The 26,787-nt window shown below is 46.0% G+C and overlaps 1 protein-coding gene across 3 annotated transcripts in view; it reads left to right on the top strand.

Annotated features, from left to right (window-relative positions):
- Positions 1-863: 863 nt before the first annotated feature.
- TMEM184B (transmembrane protein 184B) overlaps positions 864-26,787 on the top strand; it is a 32,940-nt gene continuing 7,016 nt past the window's right edge. Inside the window, exons 1-8 of one of the 3 annotated variants that reach the window (XM_040596948.1) lie at positions 864-1,085; positions 14,023-14,282; positions 16,823-16,988; positions 20,424-20,514; positions 21,078-21,153; positions 24,209-24,300; positions 24,597-24,766; positions 25,977-26,171. In XM_040596948.1, the coding sequence (XP_040452882.1) occupies positions 14,082-14,282; positions 16,823-16,988; positions 20,424-20,514; positions 21,078-21,153; positions 24,209-24,300; positions 24,597-24,766; positions 25,977-26,171 (991 nt within the window). In that variant the 5' untranslated portion in view covers positions 864-1,085; positions 14,023-14,081. Of the gene's footprint in view, positions 1,086-7,445; positions 7,568-14,022; positions 14,283-16,822; positions 16,989-20,423; positions 20,515-21,077; positions 21,154-24,208; positions 24,301-24,596; positions 24,767-25,976; positions 26,172-26,787 lie in introns of those variants that run through there. The other 2 variants (XM_040596951.1, XM_040596950.1) reach the window with 2 other exon arrangements.

Genomic DNA, 26,787 nt, shown 5'->3' with positions numbered 1-26,787 from the left:
ATTGTCCCGTTGCCTCTGTCCTGTGTTGGTCCTGCCTCGGTTTTGAGTGTGTTTTTTGAGGCATCGGAGTGAAACTGGACTTTTTTTCCTTCTCATTACTGTTTTGAATGTTGCCTACATGGAAGACAGCACCTGCCCCCCCCCCTGTATTGCCTTGGCTCCACAGAGTACTGGGCCTCGCTGCGGTGGGCAGAGGCAGCAGGGCCTCGACTGTAGCTCTTTCAGGGCAGGAGGGAAATGCACCACCATTTTGGGAGATAGCAGCCCCACACGTGCATGTTGCAAAAGAAGAGGGCGAGTGCCTCTGTGAGGAAGCAGAAGGTCTCATCAGGTATGTCTCAGATGAGGTATCTCCTCCTCTTGCTAACACAGTTCCCCTTGCCCCCCCCCGCAGTTTGCTTGCATATTAAAGGTTTTCAGGGTTTAGGATTGGGTTTGCTTTTTTTTTTTTTTTTTCCCAGGTTTTGGTTTTAGGGGGTTTTGGTTATTTTGTTTCTAGATTGAAAAATCTCTTGTTCCAGGTTCAGTCGAGGTACAGTTTTGGTTTCCAGCACCCACACATATGTTTTTCCTTGGAGTTTTTGGGAAACCGTCTCAGAGGTAGAGGTGGAAATCTGCCTGGGGGGATCTTCCTGGGCACAGCGCAGCCCTTAACCGGCCCCGGGAGGGGGAAGAGCTGCTGGGGCGCTGGAAACCCCAGCCGCCCGGCTCAGGGAAACGCGGGTCGCTGCAGCAATCGAGCCCAGCCACCCACACCGGCCGAGCGCCGGCGCCGCCCCTTTAAGAGCTGGGCGGTTACGTCACCCAGCTCTCCCGCTGCCCCGCCCCCGCCCGCGCGCGGAGTGGGCGGGGCGTGCCGTACCATGCGCAGGCGCGGAGGGCCGGGGTGGGCCCGGCGTCGCCATGGGCTCCTGAGGCCCGCAGCGCCCCCGCGCCGGTGCCGGCGCCCGCCCGCCCGCGGGGCAGCGGGGCAGGGCCCGACCCGAGTGGATCCGACCCGACCTGACCCCTCCTCACCCTCACGGGCCGGGCCGAGCCCAGCCCAGCCCAGCCTAGCCCCGCCCCGCCCGCCCGCCCGCCGGGAGGTAAGACGTGGCGGGGGCAGGGGGGCCGGGGCGCGGGGCGGGCCTGAGGGGCCGCGCTGGCGGGGGGGCGGGGGGGGTGCTCGCCGAGACCCCCACAAAGGCCTTACGCACCGTTTCGGCTTGGCGTGGTCGCGACCTCCGCCCCCCCGCCCAGCCCCCCTAATCCTTCCTCCTCCCGTTCCCCGGCGTGGCTTGCACGATCCCCGCGGTGGGGCCCCCCCAGCCCCCCTACCCATTCTCCCGGTGTGCTGCCTCCCTTCCCCTCCGTGCAGCCCCCGCCACTGCCCCTCGACGCAGGCGGCCACCCCCGGCCTCTCCCCACTACCCGCTGTCCTCCTGCCTGGCCTCCATGCACACACACGCACCATCCCGCGCCTCTCCACGAGCTCCCATGCAGCCCCCCGCGCCGCCCACATAATTCCCCCCCTCCCCTCAGCATGTCCCTGCTGCAGCCCACCCGGCCTCCCCATGCCCCATCCCTGCCCCTGGTGCTGTCACACTTCTCAGTGGTGCTGGGTGGGTGTCACTGTCTCCGAGGGTGTGTTCGGCCGCAGCTGGGCTGGGAGCACGGTAGACCCAAGCAGGGTGGTGGGCACTGGGTTTGTGTTTGCTGTGCCTCCTCTGGTTCAGGCTGAATGGACTAACGGGCAGACACCGTGTGTATGTACGTGTGCTGATGTGGTAGGTGAGGAGGCTGTTACGGGCCCTGTGTGCTCCTGTAGTGCAGCTGAGTTGTGATGGGTCTTGTTTGGATGCTCACAGTGCTTTGAAATTTCAGTTGCACCGCAAAGGCTAATTCTATCTTGGGAACTGCAACGCGTAGTGGAAAGAGGGCTTTGGAAGAACATGTGAGTGACTGAATTCTGATGAATTGTGCTCCAGAAAAGGGACTGGAGTGGTTTCAGAGACAGCTCTATCAAAGCTGCCTGGAACACTGTGAAGCTGTCAAGAGGAGGAGGAGTGGGAAATGTAGAGGAAATACTGAAGATGGTTCCTGCTTACAGAAAGTTTGAAACTGTTTTTGCAGTGTAAGGGGCTCAAACAGGAGTTATTGTTGAAGACATAGGCAGGCTTCCCTAGAGAGGAGACTGTTTACCTCCATTAAAGTGAAAAATAGAAGGTATTGATCAATAATAGGGCAAAGGCTAATAGGATGAATAGAAATGTCTATTTCCTGTCCTGCAAGAAAAAGACAACAGTCGATGAAAATGTGATAAAGCATACATCCCACTAAAAGAGACTTGGCTTTTTTAACATAATAGTTAACTGTTCTTTTGAACTTAAACTTGCTGGAAGTTACCCTTGAGTCTAAAAGCCTAGCAGCCTCCCTGAAAGGGACCAGAGATTTCTCTAGAAATGTTTGCGTTTTTCAGGTTTCTAATACTACAGGTTTGTATTTATATGGTGCTTTTGGAAAAAACAAACTCTCACACTTTTAGGATATTGACTAAGTACTAAACAATAGGCTTTCGGGGGAGCTTTTCTTAGGGTGAAGGTATTCCACAAAGACCAACTTCAGGCTTTTTTTTTCACCATTGTCCCCCCCCCAAAATGGGCTTCAAGTCTGCTCTGGTCCAGTGGAGCAATTTTGAAGCCCTTAATACTGCCATTGGTATGGTTGTGCTGTAAACCTTAAGTGGCACGTGTGCAGCAGCTGGCTGGCTGTCTCTGCACCTAGGGCAGAAGTGATTCGGTCTTGCTGTAAAATGATCGGGAAAGCATTGCTACCGAAGTCAGTGTTTCTAACCAGTTTGGTGGTGTGGGAAGATGTTTTTCTTTGTGTTCTGCTCAGGTCTCTACAATCAGTTTAGATTGCTGAATGGGTTGTGTTTTGGAAATGTGGGGCAAGGGGAAGAACACCTCCCAATCATTCAGGCATCTGTTGTACTTTTATTTGTCTGTCTCCTTGGGACATGAGGCAGTTCGAAGGGGAGGTTCTTAAACATGCACAAGCTGGTCAGAAAATAAAGTTCAACGTGACTAGCTGGTTTGGCATAACAAAAGCATTCTGAGCTGGCTGGTTTCTAACAATTTGACAGAATCCAGCTAGAAATCTGCCTTGTTCTCTGTCAGCTTGTTTGCCTGTTTGCTGGTAGCAGGCTGGGAGATGAACTTTTGCAGTTTGCAGTTGTGGGATTAGGGTTCTTTTCTTCTTGTGCATAAAGGAGGGGTGGGTTGTTTTTTTCCCTCAACTCATAATTAAAATAACTTTCAAAACACCTCCCCCCCCAAATGTCAGTGCCTTTCTCTACCCAGTTTCTACTGTTAGCTAAAACATCTAATAATCATGTTCTGACTTAAGACAACAACCCTTCATCCCTCCTCCCCTCCTGTTTAATTGGCTTATGTTTGCAGCGATGGAGATGAGCTCTTGCCTGCTCCTTCTAGAGCAGAAATGCCAGTTTCATTTTCCAGCAGCTCAAAGGATGTCTTTGAGCACTTCCAGCAATGGCTGGTGGGAGCAGTAAATTCCTCAGGAGGTGTTTGTGATTTGGTCTTAGCTGCTTCAAGAGTGTTACATTGTTCAAAGTATTGAAGGCTGGGGTTCAATAGGAAGTTGCAAGTCAGACTTGCTGATTCTGAAGGGCCACTGCTGTGACTAGTTTTCACAGGGTTTGCAGGCTAAAACTGAGGAAACCAAGGATGTAAAGCAGCAGTGAATGTACAAGTTCGGCTGTCTGCAGAATCAAGAGAATAGTACAGCCTCTGAGAGAAATTGTACTTAACCATTGCACGGTAGAGCTCTCCTAGCATAGGACTGCGGCTAGCTATCTGCCTAACAAAGCTGCTGTGTGTTACTGAACAGCCAGGGCTGGGGGAAGAAGCTTTTCTCTCTTTTAGAGCTTGTGACTGATTGCACTCGCTGAGGCCCTGGAGAATTGAGGTGTTGTAGAGAATAGTGTTGTGTTTGAGTTGTGTGTGCTGACTTGCCCATCTGTTTGCTTGAAGTGGGGTGTGTGTGTTGTATGTGCTGTTCTTGCTTCTTCCCAAACCTCTTGTGGTTTGCTTTCTTGTGGTGGAACAGTGGTTTCCTGCCAAGACATTACAACCTACCAGAACACTTGGGACTCTGAAAGCCGTTTGACACTGTGATGAGAGAGATTAAAACACTTATTTAGAATAACTGCAAAATATGATAGAGCTTGGACTGGAAATACCCTTTTGAAAAGGTGTTTGTTGGTGGTTTGGTTTTTTTTTTTTTTCTTTTTTTCCTCCCTCATGGACTACTTTGGGAGAGAGCAACTGCACATGTTTTCAGAGAAGCAATTCCCCAGGAAGGTTTTAGAGTTGAAAATCTGCCAGCTAAAGCAGTGAGTTGCAGCCAGCCTCCAGGAGTCTCACCTCTGAGTCTTCCACCTCTAGGAAGAGGCAGGGGACTGGATGTACTTGCGTATAGCCAGGTTCTCTCTAGTCTTTGAAAATCAGCTCAACCTCGATGGGGCTTTTGTTTGTGGTTGTGTAAGGAACATGTCCGGGAAGGCAACAGAGCAAGCTGTGTCCAGGGAAAATGCAGTGTATAGGCAAGTTGCCCAGGAACTGTGCTATATCTGAGTGTGACCACATCTTTATAGCCCCTGAGGGGCATAATTTAAAGGAAATCTGAAGAGGGAAATAACTTACGTGCAGCATTTAATGTCCTTTAATCCATAGAGTATCTGGATGTTTGTCTCCCCACGCTCAAGTCTATCTCTGGACTGAAATGATAGGAATATGGCTGTTACTGTCGTACAGTCACAGTCCCTGGGAGTCTGATGATATTGAAAGGATCAGCTATTTGAGGGCATTGTATAATGGAGAGCGACCAAGAGCATAGAGGGATGGTGTCACAGCCTCTAATTTTTTGTTTAACCTGAAAATGTTCCTCTCTGCGTGGGTATGTTGTACATCTGGCCCCAGTCAACTCTGTGGCAAAAAGGTAGAAAAAGGTCTCTCTGGTTCTACAAAGAAAATGACTGTAACATGTTATGTAGTGCAGCAGTAAGGCTTCGAGTAGGAGATGAGATAATACCTTAAAAGCTGACCTTGCCGGCCCAGCGTTCCCTCCCCAGGTTACAAAGTATGACATGGATGCTATTGGAGGCTGCTGAGCTGATTGCCTCGGAGCATGCAGTTGCCTGGTCATCACAGATGCAGCCCATGCAGCAGTAACATTAAGTAGCTATGCCTCTGTCCAAGTCACTTAAAATGAACCTGGACAGGCCAGTCACCTGAGGAGGCAGATTAGAAAAGAGTGAATTTCTCTCCATGGCTCACCACATCTTGTCTCCTTCTTGCCAGCTTTGCTAGGAGAGGCTGGTTAGTGGTGGGTAAAGCTATTTGCAGCTAATTGTCCCATGGGAGCTGGGAGTGTCCTCTGTCCTCCATACTCTGCTGAATTTCAGACTTTCTTTCCCCTGTCTCAATGGCTTTGTGATGGCACTGATTTTACAGCAGTTTTAAGCTAGAAGTTAATCCTATAAATTCCCATTTAGACAACTTCATCCAACTGGGTAATGTAATGTTACGGTGTCTGGAAAAATTGGGTTGCATTTTTATCTTTTTTTTTTTCTAAGTGCACACCTGATGTGCCCCTTTATGTACAGAAAAAAATGCATGGCTGTTGCTGTTCACAGACAGAGGGGGAGGATTTCAGAATCACCTTGAACTGTTTTAGTAGCTGTTGGCATCTGTCAGCTTCTGACAGTATTGGTGACTTCTCTGCAAACCTCTGTGGTCAGCTTCAGTGCTGCGTCAGGAAAGGGTGAGCAGCTTCTAGCCACTCTTGGGATGTAGGTAGCCTTTGGAAGAGGATGCTGAGCAAGGTTTTCCCCTCTGATGCTGTTTCTACTTGCTGTGCTTTAGCCAGCAAGGGTGAGAATGGTTTCTTCCCCCAAGCACTGCTCTCAGCCTGCGAGCTTCCAGAGGTAACTTTCCTGTAAGGGAAGTGCTGTATCTGTGGTCATTCTCTAACTAGCAAAGCTGTAATGCTGATGTATCTAGGGCTTGGCATTTCTGTGTGGGGAGGAACTCTCCTCTCCCAGGAGTCCAGGAATACAGAGCTCCTAATTCTGTTTTTAGAAGTTTGAATCTGTAGGGGTTTTGTTTTTCTTGATGGAGTAGCAGGGCAGGAGAGAAGTGTGGAGGGGTCAGTGTTGAACAGGAGTGATGAAATCAGGAGTTGGTGATTTTGGGGAATTAAGAAGAGGATGCATGTATCTCATGTCCAGAATTAAAAACAACCAAACAAACAACCCAGCAACAACTCAGAAACAAAAATAAGCAGATCAGATGTTATCTTAGCAATAACAGGATGGCTTCATAGTGAGTGGCTTTGGGTGCTTTGTTGAGAATCACTGGTTTTACTTCTGCAGTGCTCATCACTGCTATGTATTTGCATTGGAGAATAATTGCTAGGGAAGTCAGATGTGCCATCTGCCTCGTATGCATCGCTGCACAGTTGCCTAGGCTTGTGATAAGATGTCTGACTTATTCCAGCACATTTACTTACTGAATTTAAATATGGATCTGATCTGATAGATTCTGTATGTTGCATTCTATGTGAAAAGGTATGTTCCAATATAAAAACCCCCTCCCATCATGCGTGGCTGCCATGAGTTCAGTGGCTTTTGATCCTGCTGTAGAGTTTGAATTCTGATTCTTCTTAGAGTAACTGTATACCCTGTGGCAACTTTAAAACTGTTGTCTCCTCTGTCTTGGCCCTCAGAGGTGGCAAAGGGTGAATGCAAGTGGTGGTGGAATAAGTTCTGATTTGACTTTGTTCCTGAGAATTTGGAAAATGAAATGCAAACTTCCTCTGTCATGCCGGACATAAGTGTTTACAGCACATCCTTTTTCTTGTTGTCTCTTTCTCCCCTGCCAGTTGCAGAATATCTTTGTAGTCTTTCTGTGTTTCTCCCCTGGGAGCAGAGGGCTGGACTGGTTTGTGTGGAGTGGGATTGCTGGGAATATGGGAAAGGGAAGCAGCGCATGGCCCAAGTGTGCTTGATCCCGCTCTCAAAGGAGCGGTTGGAAGGTTGGGGAACATCCCTTCTCCTTCTCTCCCTCCCTCTTTCTCTGTTTTCCCTAGCCCCTTCCAAAAAAGGGACTGGATGTTGGATGTTGACCTATCACAAAAGTGGGTCAGTCCAACAAAAAAACCAAACCAAAACAAAAAACCAAAAAGCTCCCCAAAAAAACAAGAGGAGGAGGATGGGGGGAGGAGGGCTGTGTGACTACAGCGAGACAACAAAAATTAATAGAGCAGAAAACTCTGGAATGAAGAGTGCATGGCTCAGGGTAAAAGGGTTTTATTGTTGATTCTGGGTTTTTAAATGGGTGCATGGGGAAGGGAAGCTGCTTTCTCTTTGGGTGACTGTGTGTGGATTGGCAAAATGGGTGGGGGCTGTGTGAGCTGGGAGTGGAGAAGAATCCTGTGGTATTCTCAGTGTTTAATTTCCTTAAAAAGAGAAAAGAAGTTGCATGGCCTTTTTGAAGGTTAAATTGTGCGTATGGTATGATCTTATGTATATGTAGGTATTAGATCATCTCTTGAATATGGCTTAGTGGGTGTGTACCTTGCTCTGTGGTTTAGTCCTTCTAGGTGCCTGACTCCTCTACCTTCTACTTCTGAGGCTAATGGTCTTTCTGCACTGCTTGTGGTGACACTACTGTTTTTATGTCCCAGTGACACTTTTCTCTTGTTTCACCGACTGTACTGACAGCTGTTTTGAAAATTGTGACTGGGCAAAATGTCTTCAGCATTCAGACTGCTTATTCCTCTGGAGACCTAACATTGTGAAGAACTGCATTTGGATGTGAATTTGTTGTGCAGAGAGAGAAGCGCATTAAGCTGATATGAAGTGCAGTAACTGTAGATTCAATCACTGTGTTTTGTAAATCTGGTCAAATGCCTGTCTTCTAGCTGAGTTATGTGTGTGTGCCTGTGTATGAAGTGCATATTGTGGGGTGACTTTCGCTGACTTGACATTAAGAAAGCTTTGCCCACTATGAATAGTAAAATGTAAATGAGTTGCACTAGTAAAAATTGCATGTTGGGTCACACACTTAAGTCACAGCTGGTTTCAGAAGTGCTGCTGGAGAGCTTAAAAATGCACTGTTGGGGCCTTTTCATGTCTCATAGCTACGTAAACTAGATGCCAACCTAGAAAGCAAAAGCAGTTTAAGAGGTAATACATTTTAAAGCGTTTGATTTTCTTTTGTTGCTATCACTGATTTGAGCTGCACCAGTGACACTCTTACTATACAATGTTATTTTGTCCTGACTCTCTACCTTCTCTTCTTCCTACCTTTTCCCAAATCAGCTGGTGATGCTATGTCTTTGTGGATTGAAAAGACCTTAAACCAACTATTAATTTGCAATATATGCTTAACACAAAGGAAAGAGCTGATCCCAGTTGGCAATTCTAGGCATTCTTAAAATAGTCTAAAATAAGCCTTGAACCATTTTGTCCTGTGTGTTTGTACACCTTGTTAAGCCTAGGGGACATTCTGAAAACCGTGAAGCTCCTGCTTTCACTAATGCAGAGCTCTTGTTTGTGTCCTAATAGGTGCAGAAAATTCAGACTATGTCATCCACTGCATGGCACTTCTGCTTTCGTCTTTTTGTGTCCAGAATCAGGATAATTTAATGGAAAAACTGTTGGAGGAATAAGAATTTAAGAGGGGAGCAGGAAATGGTTTTGTGGTATGTTAACATAAACAAAGTTCAGCATGGTGCATATTTAAAACTACAGTTAAGTGTGGAGTAGGTTTTAAGGAGGAGCAATTTCTTGCTTCATAGCTTTCCAGGAGAACCTTGCAGCAAGGTCCTGCATGTTTTGTTATATCATGTCTTGTACAGCAGAAGGAGGCTTAGCTATTAAGACTCTTTCATGGGATAGCTTTGTGTATCATTCTTTGCTCCCTCAGCAGTTTAGAAATTAAATACTTTAGCCTTGGAGGAGATGATCTATTTTAAAAACAGTTTGTATGTGCAGATGGCAGAGAATGGCTTTCATTTCATTTGAGGTTCTTTTCCTACTGCCACCAGGGCAAAGCAATTGCATTGTCACCAACAGCACAACGGAGCAGGTCTTGCTTGGAGCAGGCAGCCCACTCCTCCTTTACTAGACTCTGTGATTGAATATGTGTTCAGAACTGAAGGACCAAGCTTTAACATTTCTTCCCTCCTCTTACCCCACTTCTGTTGTGTCAGACATGGGGTTTATGTATTTATGTTTGTTTATGTTATGTAGAAATAGCTCCTCGTCACTGGTAACGTTCTCCATGCCTTTATGCAAGCCCAGAACTGAAGATTCTTGTTTTCACTTATGCCATATCCCTTTGGTTTATTGTTCTGATTTTATTTTCAGTGGAAGAAGCTGCCATGTTAATGTTAGAGACAGAAGGCCTGTTTCCAAAAGGTACAGGAATGGCAATCTGCTCCTGATTGAGAATTACTGTGCTGCTGTGTTTCTGTGGATGCAGGCCCTGTGGACATGTCCCCACTAGCTTTACATCAGTGTGGTGTCTCTAACAGAACTGCTCCCCATGCAGGTTGGAGCCCCTTCCCTATCAAGAATCTCAGTTACAGTGGTTTGCATCTCTAGGTTTTTATCAGGATAGTTATCTTGATAAAAATAGCACATGCTTTGCTTTACTTTCTTTTCTCCTCCTTGCACTGAGAGCAGACTCAAGTAGTCCTAAAGTGCTTTCAGAAGATCTGTTAGGTAAGTTTAAGTCAGTAGTAGGTTGGTGTTTAAGCTAATGCCCTAGCAGTACAAGGTCTTGTCTTGCTCTAATGTGTGTAACTTGTAATGGCACCTGGGCAGGAGCACGTTGCAGCTTATTGGGAATGGGGGTGTCATCTCTGCCTTCCGTGTTTGGGGTTGTTGGGCTACACTAGGGCTGTGTGAGGTCTAAACCCGTGTAGAGGAATTTTACCAGCTGATCCAAGTTTCCTGTGGCCATCTTGAAATACACCTAAGCCCGTGTCCGAAAGCCCTGTGCGTTCACCCAGATGTACTCTTCTGTCTGTGTGTTTCCAGTTTCCAAAGTTTGGTGCTTTTCCTGGCTCTCCGTTCTCCGGGGGGGGGCACGGTAGTCAGCTGGAGACGGGGGAAGCTTCAAGAGTGAAATTTAGAAGTGTTGAAATGTTTTCCTTTGGTATAATCAGCAGAACCCTCCGTTAGAGGGAGAGCAAGTATGCAAGTGACTTTACTCTCTCTTGAAATGGAAGCAATAAGGTGCAAGAGATGGGCAGAGAAAAAAGGATATGGCAGATGAGTAAGGAACTCTTTTAACATTTCTCATGCATTAGATTGGTTTGGTTTGTACTACATTGGTAATTCAAGTTTCCAAATGCCCCTAATTTGCCATATGGTCATGTCAAGTACCATGGTTTGGTACCTCACAGTGCTGGGAACTGTACAGGCAGAGAACAAAAAGATGGTTGTCCCAAGGAGCTTAAAATGCACAAGAAACAACAGAGAGATATAGCCAGATGGGAGCAGTACACAGAAAAGAGATCACAGCTAGTAGCCTAAATGTTGTCAGGTTGTTGCACAGCTGGAGTAGCAAGGTGAGAGACTGGAGAAGATCGAGGTGAATATGAAATGGTTTTGTGGCTGCTGGAAAAGGCATTTTTCTCTGGATGTGAGATGAAGCAGGAAGGTATGTGTTGTGGCACTGACACTGGGGCGCGATGGAGGTAGGTGTCCAAGAAACAAGTATCAAAATGCATTTACTGTGTCAGGTAAGAGGGAAGCTACTTACACCAGGGTGCTCAATCTGTAGCTTGTCAAGGCAGCGTGTTTGCTGTGATGTGCTCTGAGGCACCACCTTTGCTGGAAGCCTGTTCTAATGATGTGCTGGGCTTGCGTCCTGTTGCACAGTAAGGAAGAGGCATCTTGGAGACAAGGCCTGTTAAGAGTTGCCATAGCCCACCCTCATGTTTTTCTTTTTAACAAGACAAAAGAGGAGCTAGCAGACTCCGGGCTGGTGTTGGTAAATGAGTCGGAATCCACTTACCTGGTTAAGGTTCCAATCATCCATGCTATTACCTATTTTTTAAATATAGTACAGAATTGCTCTTACAGTGTCAGCTTATTGCGTACAGTGGTGTTTCATAATAGCTTTGTGCACTGCTTATACCTGTCACTGTGGCAATGCTGTATGGGACTTCAGGAGATTAGAAGGGATAATTTGGAAGGTGTATGTTAGTTCGGCAGATTTGTGAGTACAGTGTTCCTTCGTGTTTCACTAGCAAGGAAAATGAACTGGAAGCTGATGTTTACAACCAATAAAAAGTATCACGCAATTAATAAGTTGTCTTTGGGGGCAACCCTGAGAAGCAGAGAGGGTTGCTTGTGGAGTGAGGTTTGGGGTAGGAAAAGTGGAGCCCTATTAAGAAAGTTTGTGTGTTTTCTTTCAGAACACAGGGCTGGAAAGAGTTATTAGTTTCAATAGCTGTGTGAATTAGAGGGGATTAGGTGAAGAATGATGCGTAATCATGTAATTAATGACAGTTTATGTATAATCACAAGGGGGCAGTGTTAAGGTTACATACACAGCTTGAACTTGTAAGTAAGTGTCCTTGCTTCTGAATACATGACCCTTGTCACATCAAAATGCTTGTTGATCACTTTTTGCTGCTTCAGCTTCTTCTAAAATGACTGTAGAGAAGCAGAGGAATTCCCTTTCAGATCTTCAGTTCTGCTGATGTTGCTGGCACTACATTTGGGTCTGTGCTATCAATGTGGTTTGATTAGCTCAAATGTAGAGCTCCAGGATCCGTCCCTTCTGCCACTGGTGGTCTGCAGTAGAGATCCTCTCCCCCATGAACTTTAGGAAGGGCTTAGCAGCTTCCTCTCTTGCATAACTCCCAAAGTGCACTGGGATGTGCAGGATTGCAGCTGGCTGGAGTTTATTTAGAGCTAGGTTAACCACAGGTGCATCTGCTCTGATTTCATTTGAGATGTGCCCTTTGTGAGTTTAGTGGAAACACTCTCAGCACTGTGAGTGTCCAGTCACTTTAGACATCACTTGGGTAGAAATCCCTTTCTTCTCAAAGCATAAAAGCCTTGCTACCTTGTGACATCTCCATCCAGCCTTTGTCTGCCCAAATTTTTAGATACAGATAATGTGATGTGTGTGTATGCTATGAAACTCAAAACAATTAAGTTTTGTGTGCTGATCAGGACTGGAAGGGAATTACTCTTCAGTATGTGCAGTTATGGAAAGCTGTAACTCGGAGCAGGGATGTTTTGGAAAAAGAATGGCTGGAAAGAACAAAGAAAAGCCAAGTCTGGTGATTGTTTTGTAAATTAAACCATAACAGTTGTGCAGCTCCCTCTGTAGTAAGATAATACCTGCTTAAACAGATCTGGATATTTCTGGGATTTGTATTTGTTCTCTTCCCCCTGAGGAAGCAAGCAGAAATGAGGTGGAGTGTGGTGTAAGTACCATCAGAGTGCTGCACGCCACTGGTGCAAGTGTGTGGTTTGGAAAAGCATGTGCTGGAGGAGCCATTTGCGCACCTCAGTGTGCATGTGGAAGTGATTTGCTTCTGGCCCTCTGCTTTTACTGGGTGCTTGTTCCCCGATTTGCGCTGTGGCTTTGGGTGAACCAAGGCTGGGGCAGTTCATCTGCAGGTATGTGTTCTCTTTCGTGTTCTGCTGTGACCTGTCAGTAAATGACACACACGTCCTTCCCTGCTGCAGCTGTAAGCTGTGGCAATGGACTGTTGGCTTTTCTAAGGTCCTTTCCGTCTGCTGATCTTAAAGGCTTGTGTGAGAGCTACGTCTTGCACTTTTACAGAAAGGGTATCCCCAAAACTATTAGGAGGTTATTGGGAGGTGGCAGTATGAAGCTGTTCCTCTTGATAACCCTGTCTTTACTACAGCCACATCAGAAACAGCTCTTCTAGTGGGTAGAACCAACGGCTGCCTGCTTGGGATCTTGGTTTAAGTGGATTATCTTCCTCCAATCCGAACGTCACATTAGAACCTGCTTACAACCAAATTGAAAATAATAGCCGCTTTAGATCTTAGACCTTCAAGAATTTGTTCCATTAAAAGAAAATAGCTTTTCATCCACAAAATGACCAAGGGTCATGCTGCTTTGAAATCTTGCATATCCTTGTGTTCTGGGTATGTTTTCATGGGTCAACTGGCTTTTAAAAGCCAATCAGGTTAAACTCACATCACGTAGAAAACAATGCTAAGTTAGAATGAATGACAGGCTGGCTAAGTGTACCATGTCATGCAGTGTTTGGTAAAAGTATCACTTTAGTGTTCTTCTAGTGAGGAGAGCTTTCAGAGCATATCCTTCCAATGAAGGTGCTTTGGATTGAGTTTGGATTTGGGTTGAGTATGGATTTCAAAATGGCAGTAGGGGAGCACGGCTTGTTTGCTGGAGGAATAAGGATGCTCTTCTTTCCCCCTCGCTGTGCAGTGACACTTTGTGGTACATATTCTTGTTGCCTGCTGCTGCTTGTTCCACTGCCTTCAAGATGAAACCATAAGACTAAGACTCTGGCAGGCTAACCGTAAGATTAGGAGACAGCAGAATAGTCAGTGCTTTTGTGAAAAGTAGAGCTGTTAACTTAGGTGTGCCCATCATCTTCCACTATGGATGATTTAGATACTTCATTCTGGTCTCAGGTGAATGCTGTGTTCGTCTTGTTCTAAAATATTTTTATTGCAGAAGGGTGGTGACAACGGCGGTGGCAGTGTTTCATGATCTTGGGGAGGCTGTGTTGAGTGGTAGAGAGGTTCCTGAGTACCACATGATTTGTTGTATCATGAGGGGTGGCAGTGGCAGGCTTTTCCAGGTCCTGTTTGTAAAGCATGTGAGCAGCCTGGTGAAAGGCATGTGAGAGATGTAAAGTACTGTCACTGTTATGCTCCTGAGTCATTTCAGCCTGGTTCAGTTGCTTTTTGGTTCTCTTCCTTGACAGGTCTTGGCTTGTGGGTGGCTCTTTAGAATCCCAACTGGAACGTCACACCAGAAAGCACCATGATAGTGATGACTGACGTCACTGTGGCCCCCAGATTGGGGTCAGCTGCCACCACTCCAGCTGTGGCTCCCAACTTCTCCTGGATGCTGGAGGATGGCAGCCCCACAGCTGTGGAGCAGCCAATATTCCTCATGACCACTGCTGCTCAGGCTATCTCAGGTTTCTTTGTGTGGACAGCTTTGCTCATCACCTGCCATCAGGTAAAACCCTGTCACTCATACTTCTCACCCTTTTCCGCACGTGGAGGAACACATTTGATCCCCTGGCATAACTCTTGACAGATACAACTGTGTGATGGGGATTTGCAGACTCTGGAGTGGTACTGGAACCTCTTATTTGGGGTCTAATTTTTTATCTGTGCTGATCAAGGTGGTGACTTTTATATGAGGGCCTTTTTACACCCAGGTCCAGACTGTTTCCATAGTGTGAATTGAGAGAAAGCAAACTCCTTAAAACTAGCAGACGTAAAACATTTGGCCATCTCTTGAGTGTTTGCAGAAAGGTGTGTTATCTCAAGCCATCCTTTCCCAGGTCTTGTAGCTGAACCTAGCAATTTTGTTATTGTGTCAGCTGTTAGCTGAATGATCGTGGTCATCTGTTGTTTGACATACCTCCTTTGATCTCCTGTGCCAGTGGATTCCACAAGCTGAACTCCACTGCAGAAAGGAGTAGCAGGAAATGTTTTATTTTAATTTTTTCCCCTCCCCTCTTTCTGAGGCAGGTGTCCTGGGAGCCAGAACAAGTCAAACCCTGCATCCTGTTCCCTACCTCTCTTTCATGCGGTTGTCATGTGAACTGAAAAACACAGTGGGGAACCACAAGCCTTGTTATTTATCAACCTGTGTTTTGTACCTGTCGGTCCGTAGATTCCAGAGTGATGACTAGTATCTAGAAAACTACAGCCTATTGATGGAGTATAGTGGCTAGTGAAGTTCAAAAATAGATTAGTGACTGATGAATAAGAGTAACACCTGCAGTCTCACAAGCTTGGGTAACAATTACAAGTGCCATGGATCCTCTTGTCAAATTGATCACCTGCTGAGGGTAGAAAGAAACCTTTCCTCTGCAGTATAGCATTGCATAGTTAGGCATTGATGCCCTTCTCCGAAGAAACCAATGGAGGTCAGTACCAGAGAGACACTGTTGATTGAAATGCACTGTTGTCCTCTTACAAGGCAACAGTTCTTGTGCTCTCGTAGGCGCATGAATTGCAGGGCTCTTGTGACATCCCAAGGGCAAAGCTTGGAGTCATCTGAACTCTGGCGTCAGCTGTTCCTGTGCTGGATGAGATGCGTTACTGGGATTGTCACAAGGAAAAAATATCCCTAAGGTTTGTTAGTTCATTTTCAACTTGTTCTCCTCAGGAAGTGAGGGGTTTTTGAGCACCCCGTGGGTTGGGGAGAGGAAACCCCATGGGAGAGAAGTATTTTGAGCCCTTCAGTTGACTTTGACCAAATCTGGCTGGGAGGCAAGGAGAGGTGAGCAACAGACAGCTGGGGAGAGTCACCCCCCTCTCCCTTACAAGGGAAAGGTGAGATCATCAACGTATGCTTTGTTAGACCATGGAGAATCCTCACAGCACTCCTGAATGCAGAGTGAAGCTTCAGACAAATGCTTGTGCCTCTTCAGGCAGCAGAATTGGTTAGTTGTGAGGCATGTATGTAATAAGCCAGCTGTTACTAGTTCCAGCAGTTGGGACAGCAGCTTGATGAGGGTTGCTGTATGGAGGCCTTGCCTCTGGAGAATGTGCCCTCTACTGACTTTGGTCGACAGCGTACCCGCAACTTGTGCCAAAGCTCTGGCCATGTTATTACACCATTACAGGAGTGGTGCTCATCTTCAGGGTATGTTTGTGGTCAATACCTTTTCCAGGAGGTGGGTATTCTGTGAAAAAGCATCTTAGGTGTGGGATTTAATGATGGCTAACAAACTATGAGTGGTGGGAGCAGGTAGGGTGGGGACACTGTGCTCCCCCAGCCAGTGACTTAGAGGGACTGGCATGTGTGCAGACAGTCAGACAAAACAAGTGGTGTGGCTCTGTGGTTCCTTTGAGCACACTGCACGAGCTTGGTCATCCCTTGGTGGCTGATACTTTGCAGCTGTGCTGTCACCAATGTGCAGAACAGCATTTTTTGAGCAGACGGGCTGTGGCTTACCAGCTCTTGGCAGTGCTGTGAAGGGCTCTCTTAGGTTGTTTCAGGTGAAAGTCTCAAAAGCATGCAAAACTGCCAAGAGAGTGAGAGTGTTTACAGTGAGCTTGCGCTTAAGTGCATGTACCTGCCCTCTTCAGAGAAAAGCAGCCTGCAGTGTGGTGAATCTTAGGTATTTAGGATAGCAGGAATATAGCACTGATAATTGGGAAAAAGAGGCATGAACAAAAGAATATGGGCAGGGTGATGATAACAGTAAATTAATTTCCTATAAGAAACTAGGTTAGAAATGCCTCCACTTCTTTTCCTCTTCCTTACCTCTCCCTGCAAACTAAGGGATGTTATATCAATACCATATGATACAGTGTTGGGGGTTTTTTTAGTGGTTTGTTGTTGGTTTGTTTTTTTTTTAATTTTTGGGGGTGGGGTTTTATTGTGGGTTTTTTTTTCTTAATCACCTTGAGGCTGCTGGAGGCAATTGAGCTGATTTACTGAGTTTGTTTTTCCTGGACCAACTGACTCTCCAGTTCTCCTTTTTCCTCTCTACTCCATATACTGCTGATCCTGGTCTCCCCTCTCTGTCCTCTCAGATCTACATGCATCTTCGCTGCTATAGCTGCCCAAATGAACAGCGCTACATTGTTCGGATCCTCTTCATTGTGCCCATTTATGCCTTTGACTCATGGCTCAGTCTCCTGTTCTTCACCAATGACCAGTACTATGTTTACTTTGGCACAGTGCGGGACTGCTATGAAGGTAAGGAGGGGTCACACAGAAAATGGGGGAGGTGGGAAGTCTCTGCCCTGAGAAAACTTTTGCTTCTGTTTGGGAACGTGGTGGAAGCATCACTGTCACCTACTGAGACAGAGTTTTACCTTGTGCCTCACTGGATGATCATGGCTTGTTTAGTGACTGAAAATCATAGAATCATAGGATAGCTTGGGTCAGGAAAGACCTCTGAAGATCATCTAGTGCAACTTCTCTGCCGTGTGCTGGGACGTCTTTCACTAGATTGAGTTACTTAAAGCCCTGTCCAACCTGACCTTCTCCCTTGCTGGCCTCTGAGCATGACAAGACATGTTGAGCCTTCTCTCCAATGTTCTGTAGTGACAAATTTTATGATTTTCTGTGGGTCCTTTGCTTCAGGAAGGTGTAAAGTCAAATATCTGATTCTACCTGGGTGTTACAAAGCGGGGTATCAGTTAGCCCCTGGCTCTTCTAACAGCACTTACTCAGCAGCCAGGCACTTGCTTTGTCCTGTTTTCCTGGTGCAGTTTGCTAGCAATGTATTCTTCTGGTCCCATCCTGCAGCCACTTGTGTGCTTGCACAGGGCAGCACAGCCACCACGTGCTGGGGTTTGTGAGGTGTAACAGCTTTGGAGTCCTGCAGAAGAGAGGGTGCCATGTTCAGGATGAGTTAATGATTGCTTTGGTTTTGGTTTATCTGCTGCAGATAATGCCACTAGCGTCGCATGAGAGGGAAACAGTTACTCTCCAATAAAGGCTATCTAAACTTCCTTTGTTATTGCTTCCAGAAAGAAGCCTCTACCACCCAGCAGGAGAAACTGCACTCTAGCAGTGTATTTTTGAGGACAGTTTATCACCATACCCTCATTAAATTGTAACTCCTTGGTGCAGCTGTTTTGGTGAGATCTGCATTGCAGAGAGGTGCCCCTGGCCATGTGAACAAGTTAATCAGCTGAAAGGACCAGCAGGGCCTCCTTCACATCCACAACAATGCTCTGAGATGCAGCAGCAGATGGCAAATGCACACACGTGATTCAGAAGGCATCTTTGTTTGGGCTTGGGGGTTTTTTTTCTTCCCTGCTCTACATGCATGTGTAGGTCTAGCAGGAAGCTCTGTGAAACTCCTCTCCTAGCAACAGCCAGTATCCCTCTGCCTCGCTTGCTGGGGAAGTTTGCAAACATCTGAGCATCTGCTCAGGAGACAGCCTGTGCTCCGGAGGTTGCCTCAGCACTTTAGGCTATGCGAGAAGACTACAGGTGGAGGTGAAAGCACCTTTGGTCAGCAGGTTCTCTCCCTCGGTTTTTCTGGGAAATACTTTGAAACAGCAGCCTTTTTGTTCTTTCCCCTTCCTTGTCATCTACCTTATCCGTTCTTTTTTTGGGAAGGTTTTGGATAACGAAGTGGGGAGGAGCTGTTAGGGTCTTCTCCCTCCATTCCCTACAAATACGTTTTGAAAGCTGTCTTGGGCCATTTATGAGCTGCATTTCACAGTGTGCATTAGGAGGAACATGTTTTGGTGTTGCTCTTTCACATGACTCTGCTGCTGTACAAACCTGGGTGTCGGTAACACTGACACAAGTAGATTTATTTAATTTTTTTTTTGATGTTGTGAGCACCGTCTGATGAATGTGGATCAGGAGTGGGAGAAGAGTTCTTTTCCTGGTGTGGTCAGCTTTGATAGTTAGCACTCATTTCTTTTGGGGATGGAGGGGCAGCTATTTCCCCCTCTCTTTGTTACTTGTTTTTGTTTGTTTTTCTCTGATGTCATTTCTTCCCTAGTGCTTTTGGAATGGGCAGCTGGTATTGTAATGACCACACCGGAGGGCAGGTGTCACTGGAGGGCAATAGGAAAAGCTCAGCTTTTCTTCCTCTGGGTGCTGTCATCTAAGCTGCAGGAAAATTGCAGGCAAAAGGGGTTACCACAGTTATTTAAGTAAGTTTTCCATGGTTGATATTTTCTCTCCTAATTAAGGCTTTTGCAAAATCATGGCTGTGTGAACATACCTAACTTTGTTCAATAACAAGGATTACAGATGGAATAACAATACCCAATTACATACATAGAAGCAGGTATACTACTGGTTTTTATCTGCTGTAGCATTCTTGCCAGCTAGGCATGTCTACAATCCATAAATATAATGTTTTGAGACTATGAGCTTTTTGGAGTGCGTTGAGTACCTCCTTTCCAGGGCATAGTTTGGATGCTTCTAGAAGAATTAGAGGTGATGTCTGTCTCTGACTTTGGAAGTTCATCCATGCAGGTAGACTGACCTCAGGTCTAATAACCAGCTGCTTGGTGAGGTCATCTTATCAGCACTGCACATTATTAGGCTTTTGTCTTATTTCAAAATTCCTTGAGATTTCTGTTTCCATCCCAAGTTATTTTCTCTTTGTATTATGTCAATGCTGGGGGCCAAAACCAGAATTTGAGTGTTGGCATTCCAGGGAATGTCCAGGTATAGACTGCCATAGAAAATAACGTTGAAAGAGGGATCACCTGGTGTGTCATTTTGCCCGAAGGCTGTATGTGGCAAACTTAGGGGTACAGTCCTTGTCCTAAAAATCTCACAACTGTATGAGGAAGCACCAGTGATTATAACCAGTCAAGTGTCGCAGACAGGGCACATACAGGCTTACTCCATGCACAGTTAAGTGGGTTTGGATCCCATGAAAAGTAAACATGTCTGTAGTTATGATGAGAGCCCTCCCCACAGTGTCTTCACCTCAGTTTATATGTATCAGCAAAACTGAATCTTGAAGAGAATTGAAATGGAGTGGAGTATTAGCGGTCAGTCTGAGAAGGCTCTTCCTCATCTGTACCAGATTGCTGGGGAAGGCAGAAAAGAGGTGGCTCAAGGAGAAGGCTATTCCGTACACAAGAGGTTTCAACTTTCTGAAGAAATGAAGCACAGCCTGTTTTTCAAAAATCTCCACCAGACATGAAAACAGAGTTTTGCTGATGGGTAAAAATCCTCTGTGTCTCCAACTCTTGTGTCTATAGTCTGGTTACCTTGGAGAGAGAAACTGTGTTCATCTCCTAAAAGGTTAAATACAGAAGATAAGATATGGTTGATGGATCACAGATAATTTTCCAGATTACTTAGTACCACTGTAATGTCCTGGAATAATGCACAGGAACCCTGTAAAGAATGGCATCTTACAGATGCCAAGTAAAACAGAGACTGACCACAGTTTCAAATGGTCGTGTGACCCTTTTGGCATGAGTTGTGGAACTGGTCTGGGACCTTGGCCAAACTCCAGTTCAGATAGTCTTGTGAGTGCTGAGGTAGGTCTATAAATGCAATGAAAATAATCTGGAGTGCTTTGAAGGGAAAGATGCTGCATAAGCAGTCCCTGCTAATGTTTGGTGTGTTGCCTGTATTCTTGGTCCTTGCACCTGTTTTAAGTTGGTTGTCATTTTACTCTGATTGATGTCTTTGCAGCCTTTGTAATATACAACTTTCTCAGCCTGTGCTATGAGTACTTGGGAGGGGAGAGCTCCATCATGTCTGAGATCAGAGGGAAACCAATTGAGTGAGTATTTATTGTGCTTACAGCATGACACTCTTTTCCTCCTGTGCTCATCTACCGTGTCTCTATGCCTGCCCTGAAAAACTGTCAGGTGGCTAATGTCTGTTGGGATTGGGCAGCATGGATGATGGTGATTTACCAGTATGCTTCTCTGAGACAAATCAGGCTGATCACATCCTCTTAGACAAGCTGGATGGATTCACAGCTTTTTTGGACACCTGCCTACTTCTTTGTTTCTTTTCTTACTCCCTCCTTCTTTGAATCTTTTCTGTCTTCAGTTGGTTTTGTGTGTGTGTGTGCTTCCTCTAGGATCTGTGTTTTTCCCCATGCTACTCTGTTTAAAAAAAAAAAAAAAAGGAAAAAATAAGAAAAAAATTGGAATGTGGAGTCAGGATGTTGTTTTAAACGTGTGTCTGAAAGAGGGTATGTCTGTAACTGTAATCATGGTTGGAGAAAGCACCAGTCCTGCAACTTTGCTACAGAGAGGTAGACAAAGAGGGTAGGAGTCTTGCACTCTAGCCCGAATCTTGTTTCTAAACCCTGTCATCTTGTGTTGGCTCTTTCAGGTCCAGCTGTGTATATGGGACTTGCTGCCTGTGGGGAAAGACCTATTCAATTGGATTCCTGAGGTTCTGCAAACAGGTATGTGCTAGAGGAGCTGTGCCATCCTCCAGAAGTGAATGAAGTGTGGGGGGGTGGCAACGGTGCCTTTTGCTGCCGAGCTTCTGAGGTGAGCAATCCTTTGAGAGGGTTTATAATAGCGTTTTGAGAGGCCTGCAGACTGCTGAGAAGAGGGGTATTTTGGGATTTGTTTGTTTGTTTTGAATGATCTTAACATTTTCTACTCAACCCCACATCAGGAAGGCCTTAGCAAAAGACCCAGTTTATCTCCTGGATCTGATGTTAGCCTTGGGAAGAAATTCCAATTTCCTTTTCCCTTTCTGAATTGCAGAGGTCCCAACTTTAAGAAACTGATGGCTGTGTTGTGTTGCAGACACCCCACAGTTGTGTAACAGCCTCCTGAATTCCCAATGCTGCTGTTGTGGTTTGGAGTTGAGGAGGGGGTGGAAGTTGAGCGTGACACAATGCTTTGTAGGAGGAACCGAGCATTGCTCACCGTGTGTGTGTGTGTCTGTGCTGAATTTGGTATGTCGAGGGGGAGGGAATGGGAGAGATCTAAACCTCGATACAACCCTTGTCTGCTCATCCCAGGTCAGTCATTTCTGGGTGCCATGAAACAGCAGGTGAGTTTCAAGGCTTTGCTCACTTGCATAAATGACCACATGAGGTTCTGCTGGATACAGTGTGAAGCAGATCTGGTTCTTTGAAAGGGCTCAGGTCATTGTAATTCCAGTCACTGGGTCTAGATACCTGCCCTGGCTTCTTGTCCACATTGTGACCTGTCTTCTGTGTTTTAGCAATATGCAGGAACATCAAAGGTACAATGCAGCCTCATAGTAATACCCAGTGTTAATCTCTGCCCCACAATTGGCCTTTCTGAGGATCACATCTTTCTTTCCTCTGTTCTGTTTGTCTCTGTCCTCATGACTTTCCTGTTTTCTTGCCTGATGCTTTATTTTCCAGCCTACTCTCAGTATGCTGCTTTGCCTGTTTCTCTTGAGCTTCATTTGTGCACCCTTTGTTTGATTTGATGCATTACCTATTCTTTTTGCTCCTAATGTTAACTTTTACCTTTTAAGTGTGTCATAAGTGGATGTAACACCCATCGAGGTGAATGAATGCTGGAGAAATTATTTCCCTTGGACCTTGTTTCTCATATTCCACAGGCTCTGGCAGTTGTCTCTATATGGGTTACATTTGGAAAGTTTTTTTCACAATTTTTGGTTTTGGGGGGGGGGGGATGTTCTGCTGGCTTTAATAAATCCTCAGCTCATTTGGTAACTGGCTTAGGTGGGTATTTTTCTTTTCCTTTGCTGCTATCTGGAAGCAGTTCTCCTAATCAGGCCTGGCCTTTGCAAACTTAAGTCTGCTGTGGAGGCTGTGAGGCAAGTGTCTTGCTTCCATCCTTCTTGCCTTGAACTTAAACGTTACCTTGGTGAGAAATCTTTGACACAAAGACTCACTTTCTGGTACTTCTAGACTTCCAGGATTGCTGAGTAACACCTGTCAATGCAAATTCGTAGGAAGACTGGTGTGAAAGGGCATCAGAGCACCTATAAATGCTGCCCTGTGTGGTATCCATCACTGCGGTGATCAGGAAGAAGAATATGCTGCAAGGACCACCTTGCCCATTTTATCCGTGTTTTCAGCACTCCTGTTGCCTCCCATCACCACCTGCCCATTTTCTTTGCAGCCCCTTTCATCCTGAAGGAATGTCTATGTTACAAATCTTCACCCCCACCCCAGGCTGTTCTCGTGCAGGTGCCTGCTGTGGGTCTGTCGGTCTGCCTGCATTGCCTGTGGCCCTCCAGCAGTTGGGTGGTTTGCTGGTGGCTGTGGTGTAAAATCTGGACAGCTTGTTTCCTTAAAGTTGTCTTGATCAAGATTCTTTGCTGGGTCTCTGGTGACCCTCACAGATTGGTCACACACCATCCATGTGCTTCCTGTATGCTGTAGCATCTTCTAGGGAAGCAACTAAAAATAGGACATGGTGGTTTGGATTGCAGGGAAATGGTTAAAACATCCCCAGATTGGAAGGAGGGGAAGCTTAGAGGACAGAGTTGTTTACCAATTAGCTTGACCTTTTCCAGTTCGCATATTTACAGTGACTCACTAACTGGCATGTGCTGGGGTTTTTAATCTCCTTGAAGTCTTATGACCACTAACAAATTGCATCGTATCCAAAGCAATTGTTCCTGTTTGGTTTTGCTCTCTTTCCATACGCAGCCCTCCATACGTGTGCACAGTTCAGCACTTGCCCAGGCTCTTCCAGCGTCCTTCAGGGAGACATGGGTGACATTTTTAGGGTTATAACCCTCCACTCTCTTAGGACCTTGAAGTTCAGTGTCTCCAGAAAGGTGAAGAATGGGGTGGCTTTGAGGAGAGGAGTCATCCCAATAGGAGCAGTGATTTATAGTGGTGGAATGGATAGAGCTGATCCCACGTGCCATGGAGTCTTTGGGGAGACTCAGTAAAGGTTGTGTGGCTGACAACAGAATAGCTCTTAACTTCTGTCTGGCAACACACACCGCTGTGTATACAAAAATGCCTTAATATGGTGGCAGTTGTCAAAATTCTTCCTCAGAGAGCTGGGTTCGCCTCCTATCCAGGGGACTTGTTTGCCTAGCTTTATGGCAGCTATGGATTGAAGTTTGCTTCCCTTCCCTAATATTCCTTTATTAAAGTTGCTGTGTCTGTACCATAGCACAGTGTGGGAATATTTTTTTTTGGTTTTCATGCTATTACCCTTGCATAAATGTGCTGCAGCACAGCTTATGAAAAACAGTTCTAGAAGAGAGCAGCTGAGCAGCTTCTAGGAGCAACCTATAGAGATGGTTTTTCCCAAATTGGACAAGCAGATAACACACATACTTCTTCTGAATCTCTTTTAGGTCCTTTTGGGTGCTGCAGTCCTCAAGCATGATCCATTAACAAGTGGCGGGGTCAGACTCCTCGCTGGGGCTGGATTGTGCTGCCTTGTTGAGTTGTCCCAGTGGACACTCCATTGTGGTGCTCGTTTGGGAACCTGGCCTCTTGCACCTCCTGCCTTCTCATTCCTCCTCTTTCATTCCTGTAGGCTACCCTGCAGTTCTGTGTGGTGAAGCCCCTCATGGCGATCAGCACAGTCATCCTTCAGGCCTTTGGCAAGTACCAGGATGGCGACTTTGAGTAAGTTTGTTTGTCTAGCATGCAAACCTTGGCTGCCCCTTCTCTGCCCAGCTGTGCTTATTGTTGGTGTGTGTGCTGGGCTATGGGAAAAGACAGGGGGACAACACAGGCTAAATATGTACGTAAGAAAGAGGGCAGGGGTAAGCCTGTTGGTTTCAGGTTTTTTCTGCCTTGGTTAGGGGAGGGAATGGGAAGGGAGGCAGGAAGAAAATGGAGTTGTAGAACTCCCCAGTGACAGCGGCAAGGGGAAAAGATCATGCTGAAATTTCAGGCATTCCTGTATCTTCTCTTTCCAGTGTAACCAGTGGCTACCTCTATGTGACGATCATCTACAACATCTCTGTCAGCCTGGCACTGTATGCCCTCTTCCTTTTCTACTTTGCTACACGGGAGCTGCTCAGTCCCTATAGCCCAGTCCTCAAGTTCTTCATGGTGAAGTCTGTCATCTTCCTGTCCTTCTGGCAAGGTGAGCTGCTTTTCCCTTCCCTTGGTAGGCACAAAGAGCTCTCTGCAGGGGCTCAAGAAACTAGAGTTGATAGAGCAGATGCTAATTAATAACCAGAATGTCTTTCTGTATTATTACTGTATTTGTTTTATAGTCTTTCATTGCTTTTCTCTGGGAAACCAGTTTTGCTCATTTTCATCTTTGTTTTTGTGTTCCTGAATCCTTACTAGCCTTGTGCTTGTGCACGTGTATGTGCATATCTGCCTGGCAAAATCAGCTGTTCAGATGAAGAGTCCTTTGCATTCCTGGAACCATCATAAAGCAGAAACTGCCAACACTTTATCTGCATGCTGCCATTTTATTGATTAAGGTGGCGCATCTAAAAATTTTGAGCACTTAAAAAAAAAAAAAGTGCTCTATAAATAAAATTTTAATGGTATGTCTGTGATTCATGTGAAGCAGCAAGCTGGCTGAATGCAGCGTGTGCTGCCACAGAGCCACCACCAAGCAGGACATTCAGAATACATACACATGATGCAGAGGAACATTCAGAAAGCTGAAATTCCACCTAAGCTTAGTGCTCCTTACTAATTGGCTCTAAGCATTTCCGTGTTCAATGCCCTATTTAGGTTTACTAAGTTGCACTTCAAAGACTAATTGAGTAGGAACTTAGGTGGAATTCAGACGGTTGGAGTATGGCCTGTCCTCCCTGTCTACAAACTAATAAGCTGCCTAGTATCTTGAGACATCTGGTCACACACTGTCTGCCTTTTGTGGAATTCTTCAGCCACCTGGCTATGGACAGGGAGAAACAACTTTCTTGCAGCGGTGTGTTGAAAACACTTTATGCTTAAATGAGAATCTCTGGTACTTCAATTTTTGCTCTAGCTAGTGGAAGTGCTGAGATCACAAAAGTGCTCGCAGAAAAATCTGACTGCTTCTTTACTCTTTTGAACTTGATTTCAAGTCCTGCAGCAGCTAGTTCCATCAGTTGAGAATAGAAGCGGGTTAGTGTTTGAACATTTTTTGCTTAAACGTGTTTGTGTTGTTTACTCCTCCTTTCTCTGTTGTACAAGTAAGCATAGATGGAAGTATCTAAGCCCACTCTGTAGCTCCTGCGTTAAATGGTTTTGTGTCTAGGACATACAGCACAGGGAGCTATTTCCATTTCTTACAGTTAGTATACAGTCATGTTTTCTGCACATTTACATGAGCTTGTTGCTTTGTTTAGGGATGCTGTTGGCCATCTTGGAAAAGTGTGGTGCCATCCCCAAAATCCACTCTGCCAATGTGTCTGTGGGTGAAGGCACAGTAGCTGCTGGATATCAGGACTTCATCATTTGTGTGGAGATGTTCTTTGCAGCCATCGCCCTACGCCATGCCTTCACATACAAGGTGTATGTGGACAAGAGACTTGATGCCCAAGGTAGGAAATATGCCAGCACGTATGGCATGTCTGTTTGGTAGCGAGACTGGGTGGAGACTGGTCCCTCTGGCAGCCAGTACACTGATATGACTCGTAGCCTGAACGCTTGGAAAACATCACATCCCCTTCTCTGTGGTGTCTGAGCAGATTCATTGTGCAATGGCTCTGCAGAGCAGAAACCTTGCCTGAATTGCATTGTTCCCTTTTCAGTTCCCCAGTATGCCACCCACGACAACTTGTTGCAGACCTGAGGGCTGCAAGAAGTTGCATCCTTTCAGTAGAGCGGGTTTGTCCTTCTTCCTGTCTCCCCAAAGGGGAACTCCATTGCTCCAGATTGTGAAACAGGCTGAAGGCAGGAGGGACAGGGCCTGAAACAGGCTCTGTTTTGAATCTGGCTCAGGAAGATGAGGCTGTGCTTTGGCAATATGTTTGGCTTGGAGGAGGAGGTTCTTCCTGTAACAACTTTGTGAAGGCTGGGCTGCTAGAAGTCTTATTCTGGGGAAGAGGGAGGTCGATGTTATCTGTTGGAAAAGGGGGTTCTTGTGCCCACTCTATGCAAGTACATTCAGTGTTCCACAAATAAAGGGGTTTCTTCCTGCTAGGGGGAGTCTGTGCT

Source organism: Falco naumanni, chromosome 5, assembly GCF_017639655.2.
Source record: "Falco naumanni isolate bFalNau1 chromosome 5, bFalNau1.pat, whole genome shotgun sequence".
NCBI lineage: Eukaryota > Metazoa > Chordata > Aves > Falconiformes > Falconidae > Falco > Falco naumanni.
This window is presented reverse-complemented; position numbering and strand designations above follow the sequence as displayed.